Here is a 14,513-nt window from a genome sequence, read left to right as displayed (position 1 = left end):
AATTTAAAATTTACCAACACTACCATTTAGAAACAGATTTGGAGCTAATCGGAGTCCCTCGCGGTTTTGGAATTGAGGGAGTTTTTGCCTTTTTTATGGTGTTTCACTCATTCCTGATTTTTACATCCAAAGCAACTACCTTTCTGATGCTCTCTGGGGATATGGACAGAGCCTGCAGCAACGTAATTTCGTTCCCTTCAATTCGTGAACGCGGAGGCATTGATCTTCCGCACAGTACCTTCCCTCAGAACGAGCGGGGAAACGGAATCTCTCCCTCCCTCCCTCTCTGCAGTCCCTCCCTGCTCTGGGGTTTAGGATGAAAGAGCTGGAGAACAAAACGGCCGGCGAATACAATTAAATCAGGACAATAAAGAATAACTCTCGGGTAAAGGATTCTGTGACTGCAGGCTGGTTGCCTCTCGGTGTTTGAGTTGGTGTCCTCTCGGGCAGACTGGCACAGCCACTGGTTAGTGGGGCACACAGAGCATGGGGACATTGCACTGAGAGACTCGGTCAAACTGAGCTTCCCCAATCTGTCCCAGGCTTTCACATCTCAGCGCATCCTCCCTGTCTCTTCAAGACAGAACTTGGTACCAAATCTAATACCTGAGACTCGGTCGCAATTTGTTGGCTTGTTTTATTTTTTGCGAAATGAAGCAGAGTAACTGGGAAACCAGCAGGAGCCAGGAGTTGTTGGGACAGAGGGAGCCTTTTTTTTTAAAGAAGATGCTAATCACCTTTCTTGGTCCTCACTCCAATTTGATGGAGAGCTCTCGGCTCACCAATAAAATCCCACTGGAAGAAACCATTGACTGCAGTTTTGCCGGGAGAGGAGATCTGGACTGTGCTCCTATAAATACTGCCGGGAGAGGAGCTGGGAGTGTGTGCACCGTCAGTGAGATGGAAAACTACACTTCAGCAGGAAATGTGACCTGGGAAGCTGCAACTTCCTCGGCGACGTTGAATCTCAGTGACTCGGAGAACAGCACTGCTGGAGACTTCAGCAATGTGACTGGCCTGGAGGTGACCATCGCTTGGAGCCATGCAGCTGCATCCCCGGGTGAGGTTGACGCTGCTCCGGGCTCCCGGGCTGCCTGGGTGCCGCTGCTCAGCCAAGGCATCAATGTGCTGGTGGCGGGGCTCCTGAGCATCACCATGTTGGGGCTGGGCTGTACCGTGCAGCCCCGCCAGCTCGGGCAGCACCTCCGCAGCCCCGTGGCTGTGCTGCTCGGCGCCACCTCCCAGTTTGTGGTCATGCCCCTGCTCGCTTTCCTCTTGGCCTTGGTGTTCTCTCTGGGAGAGGTGGCTGCCACCGCGGTGCTGCTGTGTGGCTGCTGTCCCGGGGGAACCCTCTCCAACATCCTGTCTCTGCTGGTCCACGGAGACATGAACCTCAGGTGAGCAGCCCCTCCTGCAGCCAGGCCCTCCAGCTCACCCCCACCCTCACTCCCTCCATCTGCTCAGATTGCCCGGAGCAACGTGAGCTAAAAGAAGGAAAGCTTTCAAACATTCCCAAACGGCTTGGGATTGGGAGCGGCAATGTCCCAGTTAGGGCCAGCCTCTGGCCTCACAGCCCGTCAGGAACGGACCACATCATCTCCCTGTTACTGGGACTGGGTCTCCAGGGCAAAAGAGTGGAATCAGGGGAATTATCAATGAGGAGTGAAGGTGAGGGAGTGAAGTGAAGGTGAGGGAGGGGAGGGAGAATGAGGGAGGGGAGGGAGAATGAGGGCGGGGAGGGAGAGGATGCGTGGAGCTGAGGGAGAATGAGGGTAGAAACCGGGGAGAGTGAGGGAGAATGAGAAGTGCAGGGGAGAGCGAGTGAGGGACGGGAGTAAGGGGAGATGCAGAAGTGAAGGAGCGTGGAGGGATGGGCAGGCTGAAAAGGTTAACCAGATGGTGGAGATGAGTTACAGTACAAGGTCTCCTTTGTGGCAGAGATAGTGCTGCTTGGCTCCAGTTGCTGTGAGTGGAGAATGATAGTGTAGACCAAGTGAATAAACTGTGGTGCTGCACACTGACCTGATGCTGTACTCCTAACTGCATTGTTCAGTCTAATTAGTTTTGTCCTTTCCCTTTATTTTAGCATAATCATGACTATCTCCTCCACACTTCTGGCCCTGCTGCTGATGCCCTTGTGTCTATGGATTTACAGCCGAGCCTGGATTAATACCCCTGTCGTTCAGCTCATGCCTTTCGGGGCAATAATTCTTACTCTCTGTGGAACTTTAATTCCGATTGGGTTGGGGGTCTTCATCAGATACAGATACAATAGAGCAGCAGACTTCCTCCTAAAGGTACAGTGACTGGAAAGGTGAAACTTTGTTGAGATTGTTTGAAACCATCCTTTTTTTATTCATACTGTGCAAAATCTGGTCAAAGATTTTGACTTCTTCTGAATAACACAGGTATTGCAGTAAATTGTATGAAATCCAAAAAATGGATCAGAGTCATTAAAGATAATTTGATTATGAACATTGACAAAACCATTTTTTTAATATATATATAATGACATTTAAAGTTTTGACTTGCAACAGAACTGATGTCACATTGACAATCTCATCCTGAGCAGACTCCATTAGATATTCATTCAGTCAGCACAGTTACACAATAATTTTTATACAGGTGTTTTAACTGAATATGTAAATGGTTTTTCTAGAATTTGCTCACATTTTAATAATTTTTCTTTTCAAAGTATTACCAGTCAAAATGCACATCATAAGGCTCCAGTCTCTCGCAACGTCATTTACAAAACACAAGACAAACAGATCTGACAATAATTGGACTCTTACAGGTCTATTAAAAAAAACTGGGCTTGTGTTGAACAATAAGAATAAAAATGACAAATTAACAAACAAGTGATATCAGAAATAAAAATCAGAATCACTATAAACTCCGAGCAGATCATCCAGTAAATGCAGATAGAACATGCCAACTTATGTTTAGGGTGTGAACCCTTCAAAAGCAGATTTGGCCAGTTGCACTCTCAGTCTGCTTGCCTTACTGGGAGGGAATTACACTTGTACATTTGGATAAAAGTGAAATGTTTAACTCAACAGCTGATGTTTCATTTTGGAAAGAGTATAACATATAATTTGTTTTGTAATAAAATTAAAGTATTCTTGTTTTAAAAGGTATCCAGAGATCGAAAAGACCATTTCAGACATGTCTTCACATTTAACTAGGGGTTTGTACTCACCTTGTGTAAAGATTAAGTCGTGTGAGAAAGCACTTTAGCAATATTTCTATGACTATAACTGTAGTTCTCTATTAACCTCCTTCAAATGAGTGCCATGTAGGGTCTCAATCACAGTTTTCTAATACAAAAGTCTAATATTTTAAATGAAAATAAAGATTTAAAGATAATAGACAATAGGTGCAGGAGTAGGCCATTCTGCCTTTTAAGCCAGCACCACCATTCATTGTGATCATGGCTGATTATCCTCAATCAGTATCCTGTTCCTGCCTTATCCCCATAACCCTTGATTCCACTATCCTTAAGAGCTCTATCCAACTCTTTCTTGAAAGTATCCAGAGACTTGGCCTCCACAGCCTTCTGGGGCAGAGCATTCCACACACCCACCACTCTCTGGGTGAAGAAGTTTCTCCTCATCTCTGTCTTAAATGGTCTACCCCTTATTTTTAAACTTTGTCCTCTGGTTCGGGACTCACCCATCAGCGGAAACATGCTTCCTGCCTCCAGAGTGTCCAATCCTTTAATAATCTTATACGTCTCAATCAGATCCCCTCTCAGCCTTCTAAACTCAAGCGTATACAAGCACGGTCGCTCCAATCTTTCAGCATGAGAGAGTCCCGCCATTTCGGGAATTGACCTCGTGAACCTACGCTGCACTCCCTCAATAGCCAGAATGTCTTTCCTCAAATTTGGAGACCAAAACTGCGCACAATATTCCAGGTGCGGTCTCACCAGGGCCCTGTACAGCTGCAGAAGGACCTCTTTGCTTCTATACTCAATTCCTCTTGTTATGAAGGCCAGCATGTTATTAGCCTTCTTCACTGCCTGCTGTACCTGCATGCTTACCTTCATTGACTGGTGTACAAGAAAACCTAGATCTCGTTGCACTGCCCCTTTACCTAACTTGACTCCACTTAAGTAGTAATTTGCCTTCCTGTTTTTGCCATCAAAGTGGATAACCACACATTTATCTACATTAAACTGCATCTGCCATACATCCGTCCACTCACCTAGCCTGTCCGGGTCACCCTGTATTCTCCTAACATCCTCCTCACATTTCACCCTGCCACCCAGCTTTGTGTCATCAGCAAATTTGCTAATATCACTTTTAATACCTTCATCTATATCATTAATGTACATTGTAAAAAGCTGTGGTCCCAGCACTGATCCCTGCGGCACACCCACTGGTCACCGCCTGCCATTCCGAAAGGGAACTACTCTTTGTTTTTTGTCAGCCAACCAATTTTCAATCCATGTCAATATTTTGCCCCTAATACCATGTACCCTAATTTTGCTCACTAACTTCCTATGTGAGACTTTATCAAAGGCTTTCTGAAAGTCCAGGTATACTACATCCACTGGTCCATCTTCAGAGTTACATCCTCAAAAAATTCCAGAAGATTAGTCAAGCATGATTTCCCCTTCATAAATCCATGCTAACTCTGACGTATCCTGTTACTACCATAATGTTATTACTTTTCTCACTGCTATGAAATACCAAGAAAACCAATCAATTTTCTGCTAATGAACAGAGTACCAGTACAGTTGGTGGCACTCTGGCCTCTGACTCAGATGGCTGTGAGTTCGTAAGCAATGATCAGATTGTCTATATAATCTATGCTGACCTTTCAATGCAGTTTTGCTGTCCTTTAGATTGATTTAGAGAGATACAGTCTATTTCTGTGATTCAAGTGAATTTTAAAATCTCACAACACTTTACTATCTTAATTATTAAGATATATAATTATTGTAAAAGAACAATATGCACCACAACTCAATGTCTTTGAGGCGTGTTCTTTTAGTCTGAGTTTATTGAACGTAAATGGCAAGATATATATTCAGATCAATGCAGTAAACGGTGGCGCAAAACTGCAAGTTTTCTTCCTGTGATGAGAATACTCGGATGAAATTTTGGTTGGAGATTTATTTATTTTATTTCCATTTGGGTAAACTGAATTTCCACTTTCTGTAAAATATTTCAAATGCAGATTTCAGTTCTGGATGATATTATGAAATGTTTGCTTCATTACATCATTTGGTTTTTTTTATTGTTGTCATTCTCTCTTTTTCTATTATATCAAAAGGTTTATAATTTGCCTCAATTTAGTATTAAAAAGTCTGGTAAATGTTGCCATTTGCTTTTTGTGAGTGTAAGTTTGAAGAGCAAAAATTAAATATGGTCCAAGTAAATATTTTACAGACCACAGGATAGAAGCTCTCAAATTTCATTTGGCAATAGAAGTGAAGATTTGTAGATTCAAATTACTTTTAATTAATACTTCTGTCTCCTTGATCAAGGAAGATTATATAGAACCATAGTGAGATCACACCTGGAACACTGTGTGTAGGTTAGTCTTCAGACCTCAGGAAGGATGGAGCGAATATATGGTTACAATTCATTAGGTGGATTCCTAAAATGTCCTCTGGGAAGGGGTTTAGTAGATGAGGCCCATACCTTCTAGAATTTAAAAGAATGAGGGAGGATCCTATTGAAACATACATTATAACATTATTATGAGCCTGACGGAGAAGATTCTAAGAGGTGTTTTCCCTGGCAGGAGAGTCTAGACTGAGGATCACTTTCCCAGAATAAGGGGTCAGTCCCTTATTTGTTTAAGTATTTCACTCATTCTCTTGGAGTTTATATAGCAGTCATGGTTATGGGTCTTTAGTATTAATACTAAATCCTATTGAATGTTATACTCTGGAGTTTATATGATCGATCAATATTTTTGTGGTTTGGGAAATGCATTGTTTGGGTCGCCAATCATTGCCAATGTGCCTTATATCTTGTTGTTCACTTGAATCAGTCCTACATATTGTCTTCTAACTTGAATTTTGAAGTAAGTTTTATTTGATTGATTCAAATCTCGCATTAAACAAAGCTTTTCTTCTTTTCACATATTTGTATTACTTTTCAAATAAACTCTTTTGCTCCCAATTCTGACCTGATAGGCCTTCACTCATTTCTGACGTTAGCTTTATCCCATCAGAACAGATTGATGTATGACTTTCTCGTTAGGTTGGATTATGTAATTAATTGCTGAGGTGATTGTTTCACATGTAAACTTTTGCTCAGATTTCTAGCTTTTTTAAAAATAGTGTAAACATCTGATCTTCTGAAATCCAATCCTCTACAATATGCCTATATGTTGTAGTGTTAGATCCACATTCTGAAAGTGCACCCACACAACCACATTTACCATCTAAAACAAATAATTACAGCTAACATTTCTACAGTGTGTTCTGGTTTCACAGATGATAAGGAACATCCCCATGAGGAATATTACCATTTTACAACCAAAATGTATGTGCTGCTAATGTCTGTTCCCTCACACAACCTCTTTTCTAAGCATCATGGAAACCTACATCAAGTTCAAAAGCTAAAACTTGTAATTTTCAGTATTTAAGACCAGGAGTGGGATATTTACCCCTCCAGCCTGTTCGAACATTCAGTGAGATTGCAGCTGACCTGTGAACTAACTCCATGCCTTTGTCTATATTTGCTAATACCTTTGTTTTATATCAATCTCAGATTTAAAATGAACAATTGATCAAACATTAATTTCCATTTGTGAAAGAAAATTCCAAATGTCTGTAACAAGGTTTTCCTCATTTCACTCTTTAAAGGAATGGCTGTCGTTTTAGATTATGTCCCCCTCACTTTCTTTGATTCCTTTAATATATTGAAAACTTCAACTAAGGTGTCTTAATGTAGTAAATTCCAGATATGTTTTCTTTTCATGGGACGTGGATGTCACTGGCTTGGCCACTTTTTGCTACTTGTCCATCAGAATCATAGAATCATGGAAGCAGGCCCATCAAGTACACACTGCACCTCTAAAGGGTATCCTAACCAGACCCAACCACCTACCCTATTCCTGTAACCCTGCATTTCCCATGGCCAATCCACTGAACCTGTACATCTTTGGACTGTGAGAGGAAAGCCATGCAGACATGGGGAGAATGTACAATCTCCACACACAAGGGTGGAATTAAACCTGGGGTCCCTCGCATTGTGAGGCAAGCAGTGCTAACCACTGAGTCACCATATCACCCAGGAAGTTTGAGATGAATCACCTTTTTGAACTGTTGCAGCCTATATGCTATTAGGAAGGGAGTTCCAGGATTTTGACCCAGCTATGGTAAAGAAATGGTGATATATTTCCAGGTCGTGATGCTGTGCGGCTATGAGCAAAACATCCGATTCTAAGTTTCTGTTGTTCTTGTCCTTCTAGATAGTAGAGGTCGTGCTTTTGAATGTGTCAATGAAAGGGGTTTATGTAGATGGTACACATTGCTGCAATTATACACCAAAGTGGAGGAAATGAATATATAAGATGATGAATGAGGTGTTGATCAAACAATTGCTTTATTTTTGATTATGTCAAGCCTGATAATTGTTGTTGGAACCAGGCAAGTGGAGAATATTCTATCAAACACCTGAATTATGACTTATGGACAGGTTTTGGAGAGTAAGGAAGTGAGTTACTTGCAGAGAGTCCCTGTCTTTGACCTCCTCTTGCAGCCACAATATTAATGACTAGTCCATTTAAGTTTCTGGTCAATAGATGTTAATTGCAGAGGATTTAGCAACGATAACATAATAGCAAGCTAGATTCTTTCTTACTGGAGATGGTGGTTTATTGACTCTTGCCTAAATGTTTCTGGATCTCATTACATATTGACACAAACATCTTCAATATATAAGGAACCATGAATGATACTGAACACTGTACATTGACAGAAAATTTTCCCAATTCTGATCTGATGGTGAAGGAAAGGTGAAGCACCTGAAGTTGGTTAGGCTGAGGATATTATGCTGAGAAACTCCTGCAGAGCTATCCTGTAATTCAGTTGATTAGTCTTAAACATTCACAAAGATTTTCTTTGTACCAGGCATTAATCCAACCAGTGGAGTAATACCTGCACTGACTCGCTGTCACACTTAGTCAAAAACTGCTTAAATGTCATCACTTTGCTGATTATCAAGAGTAAACTGACTGGGATATGAATGGGCTAGATTGGATTTGACCATTCTCTTACAGACAGGATATACTTGGGTAATTTTTATACATTATCACACATAAATGGTAATATTGAAGTTTTACTGGAACAGTTTGATAAAGGGTATGGAGTTATGGAGCATAAGTCTTAAGTACTCCAGTTAGGGTATTGTCAGCTCCTATAGCCAATGCAGCACCAATGCCTTTTGCTGTTTCTTTGAGATCACATGGAATGAACAAATTGGGTGAAGACTGGAACAAACTCAGTGAATACTGATAAACTCAAGAAATTTGGTACCATCTGCTGAGAGAGAAACAAAGTGAAGACTTTGAGTCTGGTATTATTCTTAGTCATATCAGACTTGAAATGTTTACTGTTTTTCTCTCCACAGCTACTGTCAGACCTGCTGAGTTTCTCCAACAATTTTCATGCTTGTTTCAGATTTCCCGCATCTGCAGTGTTTTGCTTTTATTCTGGGTGAAGCTGAGCATTTGTGATGACTTTTACTTCAGGAGGTCAACTGCTTGGCATTTCCAGCTGAAAATCATTGCAAATAATTTGGCCTGATCTTTTCCCTTTTGGCACTTCAATGAGGATGGGGGTACTTGTGAACTCTCCTGGTTAGTTGTTTAACTATCCATTAAACTCCTGATTGAATGTTGTAGGACTGTAGAGTTTAGATGTGATCTGTTGGTTTTGGGATCGTTTTGCTCAATGCATTACATGATACTTTCCGTTTGGTATACCTCATTGTGTTGTAGCTTCACCAGTTTGACACCACATTTTTAAGTATGCCTGGTGCATCCTCTAGTTTGCTATCCTATATTCCTCATTGAACTGGAATTGATTCCCTGGTTTTATGGTAATGGCAATATGATGTGCACAGTGGACCATGCGATAATGGATTCTTGACCAACAGCACCTCATTGATGTCCAGTTTTCAGCGACTAGACCTATCCTGAATTTATCCCAATTAGCACAGTGATAATGTCCCACAGCTCAATGGATAGTATCCTCAACATGATGGTGAAATTTTGTCTCCACAAAGTACTTCAGGAGGACGCAGAGTTTGATCATCCACTTCCATCATTACTGTCATGAACAGACACATCTGCAACAGGCAGATTGGCGAAGCTGATGCCAAGTAAGCTTTTCTTCATGTTGGATCCCTTACCAACTACCAAACGTCCAGTGTAGCAGATATGTCACACATACATAGTGTACAGCTTGGAAACAGACCCTTTGGTTCAACTTATCCATGCTGACCAGATATTCTAAATTAATCTCACACCATTAGCCAGCATTTGGCCCATATCCCTCAAACTCTTTCTATTCATGTACCCATCCAGATGACTTTTAAATATTGTAATTATTCCAGCTTCCACCATTTCCTCTTGCAGCACGTTCCATACACGCACCACTCTCAGCGTGAAAAAGTTGCCCCTTAAATCCTTTTTAAATCTTTCCCCTCTCACCATAAATCTAAGTTCTCTACATTTGAACTCCCCTACACTGGGAAAAAGACCTTGACTATTCACCCTATCCAAGCCCTTCATGATTTTATAAACCTCTGTAAGGTCACCCCTCAGCCTCCAACGCACCAGGGAAAACACCCAAGCCTATTCAGTCTCTCCCTAGAGCACAAACCCTACAATCTAGGCAATATCTTGTAAATCTTTTCTGGAGCCTTTCAAGTTTAACATCTTTCCTAAAGCAGGGAGACCAAAATTGAACACAATGGTCCAAAACTGGACTAACCAGTGTCCTGTACAGCTGCAACATGACATCCCAACTCATATACTCAATGCACTGAACAATAAAGGCAAGTGTACTCAATGCATTCTTCACTACCCTGTCTACCTGTGATTCCATCTTCAACGAACCCCTTCAGTCAGTAGTTGTGCTACTGAGCCGCTGTTAGTAATAGGTAATGGTCTGATGGAACTATGTCGCTGATGGGGGTCAGCATTAATTGCCTAACACTAATGTGGCTTGCTGTTGCCACATCAGATGGCAATTATGAGTCAACTGTGTTGCTGTGGGTCTGGAGTCACATGTTGATGAGATTGGGAAAGGACGGTAGAGTTTCACCCTCTAAAGGACATTTGTGAACCTGATAGATTTTCACAACAATGATACTTTCACCATCCCGTCACTGAGATGGTTTTCGATTTCAGATTTATTAAGAGAATTTACATTCCAGCAGCAACAACTTGAAATGACATTGACCAGTTCTGATATTATCACCACATCCCCATCTCTGCCACTTGTGCTCTGGTCATCTGGTATGAAGGCATTGCTCCATAAAGCTTTGTTGGTTTTATTTTATGTCTGTTTCACATTTTAATGATCTGTATACAAAACTTCAAAATCACATTAAAAACTCCCACTATTTCTAGCTTTGTACCATTTAGAATGTCTTTCTTCTTTTTAAGTCCAAAGCAGCTGATATCACATTTAGAAAATAGTTGCCTCTCAGTCCCTTTTAAATCATTCCCTTCTCACCTTAAACCTATGGTCTCTCTTTTTTTATTCCCCGACCCTGGGAAAATAACCTTGACTATTCACCCCATCCGTGCCACTCATGATTTTATAAACCTCTAAAGGTCCCCCCCTCCGCCTCTGACGCTCCAGGGAAAATGGCCCCAGCCTATTCAGCCTCTCTCTATAGCTCAAACCCTCCAATCTGAGTAACGTTCTTGTAAATGTTTTCTGTTTCACAGCATCTTTCCTAAAGCAGGGAGACCAGAGCTGAATGCAATATTCCAAACGTGGCCTAACCAGTGTCCTGTACAGCCGCAACATGACCTCCTGACTCCTATACTCAATGCACTAACCGAAAAAAGGCAAGCATGCTGAATGCCTTCTTCACTACCCTGTCTACCAGTGATTCCACCTTCAAGGAACCTCTTCAGGACTCAGTCAGTAGTTGTGCTACTGAGCCATTGTTAATAACAGGTAATGAAGTCCCAACCAGTGCTTCTTCCAACATGGAGGAGAGCACTTGGGGAGAGTGGTAAACAGCAGGAGGTTTCCCTGCTCAATACATGAGCAACCGGCTCTTCTCACCCACATGAGTATCACTGTCCTGTAACCTCTATCTTTCAGTCCCAATGACAAGATAGACCTAGGCTTCCAAGTCATTTTGAAGTCCCATTATTTCTAGGTTTGTACCAGTTAGAAAGTCTTTTCTTTTTCGTTGCAAAGTGGCAGATATCACGTTTAGAAAACAGCTGTAAAAATGTTTAAATTAATAAGGGATGTAGAATTTGTATAGGGCGCACTTATTTATTTAACTATTCCTTGTCTAGGTTTCTCTATGGTCCTTGATGGTCACTCTGATAATCCTCTTCATCCTCACTGGCACCTTACTGGGACCTGACCTGCTCGCCAATATCCCGGCTTCTGTGTATTATGTAGCTGTCCTGATGCCCTTCGCTGGCCACGTTGCCGGTTATGGTTTGGGTGCGCTCTTCAATTTGCCTCCTAACTGTAAAAGGACTGTTTCTTTGGGGACCGGATGTCAAAATGTCCAACTTTGCACAGCCATCCTGAAATTAGCTTTCCCTCCCCAGGTAATTGGCGGTATCTACATGTTCCCGCTACTCTATGCCTTATTCCAAGCGACAGAAGCTGGCCTTTTTGTTCTGGGATATAAAATCTACATAAGGAACGTGACGCCCAGGGAGAAGCCAGCAGATCTAGATGATGACACGGACATTTCCTACAAGAAACTCAAAGAGGAAGAGGTTATTGACTCATCTTACGGAGCTGTTAGTGAGAGTGAACAACACGCTGTTATAATGGAACCTACTATCAGCGAGTCGCGAATGTGAAAGGGGACTGTAAGAAACCGGAATAGGAATGGTTGCTGGTTGCCAATTCCTTCAATTGATCGTTAGCTCCAACACTTTCACGTGCTCTGTGCAATCTCGTTTTCCTGTCTTGGGGGGAAATGAGAATAAATTGCTTTAATTTTAAAATTCAATCAATGAGTGCAAATGTCAATTATTTTATTAGCGTTGGGCTAATTTTAGCGAAACAGTGACATTCTAGGACAACATGTATCCAAATACTTTAGCGGGTAAATTCAAACCTGTTGGTGTTTAAATTAAGAACTGTAAGGAAACGTGATCAGTGTTCACTTACTTCGAAACTAGCAGAGACCCGCAAAGTAATTTGCATTTCCTCTACAGTAATTGAAGCCACATGAAATCACATTGTTTCTTTCAGATTACCATGTGTTGTTCGCTCATTGCTAATAAAAGTCCCCGAAAGCCATGAGTGAAGCGTGTTAAATTGATTTAATAGACTCAACTAGTGGGTTTCTTTTTAAATAGTCTGACTGGGTGGACCATATAAATAAAGCCACGGGGATATAGCCTAGGCCGAACATTATGGCTACATTAGGTGAAGATGCGTTTGATTATATTTACTCACCGTACAATCCATATTCTTACCAATACTTGAGCAGCCGACCGAAAGCTTCCAGCTGGAGACCGAGGGGTTACTTGAACAACTACGGTGACCCTGGGGAATATTTTGATAACTATCAGCGGGCTCAGCTCAAAGCGATATTATCCCAGGTGAACCCAAACCTAACACCACGAGTGAGAAAAGCCAACACGAAAGATGTTGGCGTGCAGGTTAACCCCAAGATTGATGCGTCTGTGCAATGTTCCCTGGGCCCCAGAACCCTGCTGACCATAACCATGAGACCAAGGCGCCGGCCCTCCCAGACCCAAGTGCAGGGCAGCCCGGCCAGCATGCCCAGGAATGTGCGCTTCCGGAGGACCATGGCCATTTACTCCCCGATTGTATCCCCCAATCTCAACAGCTTCGTGTCCAGGGGAGGGCCGCGGCAGGCTGCCCGAGAAACACCCGGGAAGCCAGAGCAGCCAGAGGAGGAAGGCGAGCCGGAGGCAGTGAAACAGGAGGAACCGGCCCCAGAGCAGGATGTCCGAGCTGAAGAGAAAGGAGGTGAACCCGCGGACAGTCCGGGCCTTTCAGCCGGAGAGCTGCCTGAAACTCCAGCGGAAAACGGGAACAAGCCGGAGGCTGCAGACCCAGTCCCGAAAACCGGCACAAGCGAGAAACGCTTGAGATTTCAGGTGAGGTTCCCTTTCCCCGGGTCCCAGTCGTTAAATTAGAGAACTCGCCTGCAAATACTCAACAAGCCAGGCAGCATCTGCAGAGGAACAGTTCACCAGCCGAGTAAAGATTCTCTCAGGTCATGTCACTGTCTAAACCAGTCAACTTGGGACAATTAAGAATGACATCTGAAAGAGAACTTTTATTTAAATCGCCAAGAGTTTAACTGCATTTTATAGTGCCCTTTTTAGTAGTAAAATGTCACCAATCGCAAAACCTGTGGGAGATATTGGGACGTTAAACGATTGTCTTTTTCTCTTTGGGTTGAGGTGAATTCAGCGGGCACGGAGTTAAATGCATTTCTGGAAAATGTGCTGGTAGTTAGTTCGGTACGTTGGCTTGCAGTTATTTGGTATGCTGATAACTGAATCCTAAACTTTCATTAGTTCCTGGAGCAGAAATACGGCTATTTCCACTGCAAAGACTGCAGCGCCCGCTGGGAGAGTGCATACGTGTGGTGTGTACAAGGTACTAACAAGGTAAGGGGTCTTTCGCCAATACTTTATTACATATGGTCGCTTAGATTTCTCTAAATCACGAATCTCTTGGACCGTCAGGTCTACTTTAAGCAATTTTGCAGAACCTGCGAGAAGGCCTACAACCCTTACCGTGTGGAGGACATCACCTGTCAAGTAAGTAGCCCAGGAGGAGCACAGCCTGTGTAGACGCTTTAATGAAGAGTGTCCCAGACTTGTTTTTTCCTGCCCATCAGACCTGCAAACAGACAAGATGCACATGTCCCGTCAAAATGCGCCACGTTGACCCGAAGAGACCCCACCGTCAGGATCTCTGTGGGAGATGCAAGGGCAAGCGGCTCTCCTGTGATAGCACTTTCAGCTTCAAATACATCATTTGATTTGGATGGTAGCGTTAATTCCTGCGGGGACTCGAGTTACAGGAACGCAGGAAACTTTATTTTTGTGTTTTTTTGGTTTCGAACATCGCTTAAGAAAATAAAGTGTACAAAAAGCACGCCGGTTTCTCTTGCCTTCACTTCAAATCGAATATTTACTTGTGGTTTAAATATTTGAAGATTTAAAGTCTCTCCTCCACGGCCCTTCTTCCCCCTCCCATTAGCCAGTGTTAAAATGCTCTACAGAAACATTCTGGTTTGTGACTGAAGTTTGAATTTTAGGGACTCTTTAATAGTTACTCCAGC

The 14,513-nt window shown here is 42.6% G+C and overlaps 2 protein-coding genes across 2 annotated transcripts; both read left to right on the top strand.

The window, feature by feature from the left end:
• Positions 1-1,095: 1,095 nt before the first annotated feature.
• slc10a4 (solute carrier family 10 member 4) lies at positions 1,096-12,070 on the top strand. Its single transcript, XM_043691343.1, has 3 exons — positions 1,096-1,397; positions 2,087-2,297; positions 11,515-12,070. The coding sequence occupies exons 1-3, from the start codon at positions 1,156-1,158 to the stop codon at positions 12,037-12,039; spliced, it is 978 nt and encodes a 325-aa protein (XP_043547278.1). The 5' UTR covers positions 1,096-1,155; the 3' UTR covers positions 12,040-12,070.
• A 444-nt stretch (positions 12,071-12,514) lies between these two features.
• Positions 12,515-14,326, top strand: zar1 (zygote arrest 1). The gene is made up of 4 exons (XM_043691331.1): positions 12,515-13,314; positions 13,741-13,833; positions 13,912-13,986; positions 14,067-14,326. Exons 1-4 carry the CDS (start codon positions 12,601-12,603, stop codon positions 14,208-14,210), a joined length of 1,026 nt encoding a protein of 341 aa, XP_043547266.1. The 5' UTR covers positions 12,515-12,600; the 3' UTR covers positions 14,211-14,326.
• The last annotated feature ends 187 nt before the right edge of the window (positions 14,327-14,513 follow it).

Source organism: Chiloscyllium plagiosum, chromosome 1 (genome assembly GCF_004010195.1).
Source record: "Chiloscyllium plagiosum isolate BGI_BamShark_2017 chromosome 1, ASM401019v2, whole genome shotgun sequence".
NCBI lineage: Eukaryota > Metazoa > Chordata > Chondrichthyes > Orectolobiformes > Hemiscylliidae > Chiloscyllium > Chiloscyllium plagiosum.
The sequence above is the reverse complement of the archived record's forward strand: the minus strand, read 5'-3'. Positions and strand labels throughout refer to the sequence as shown.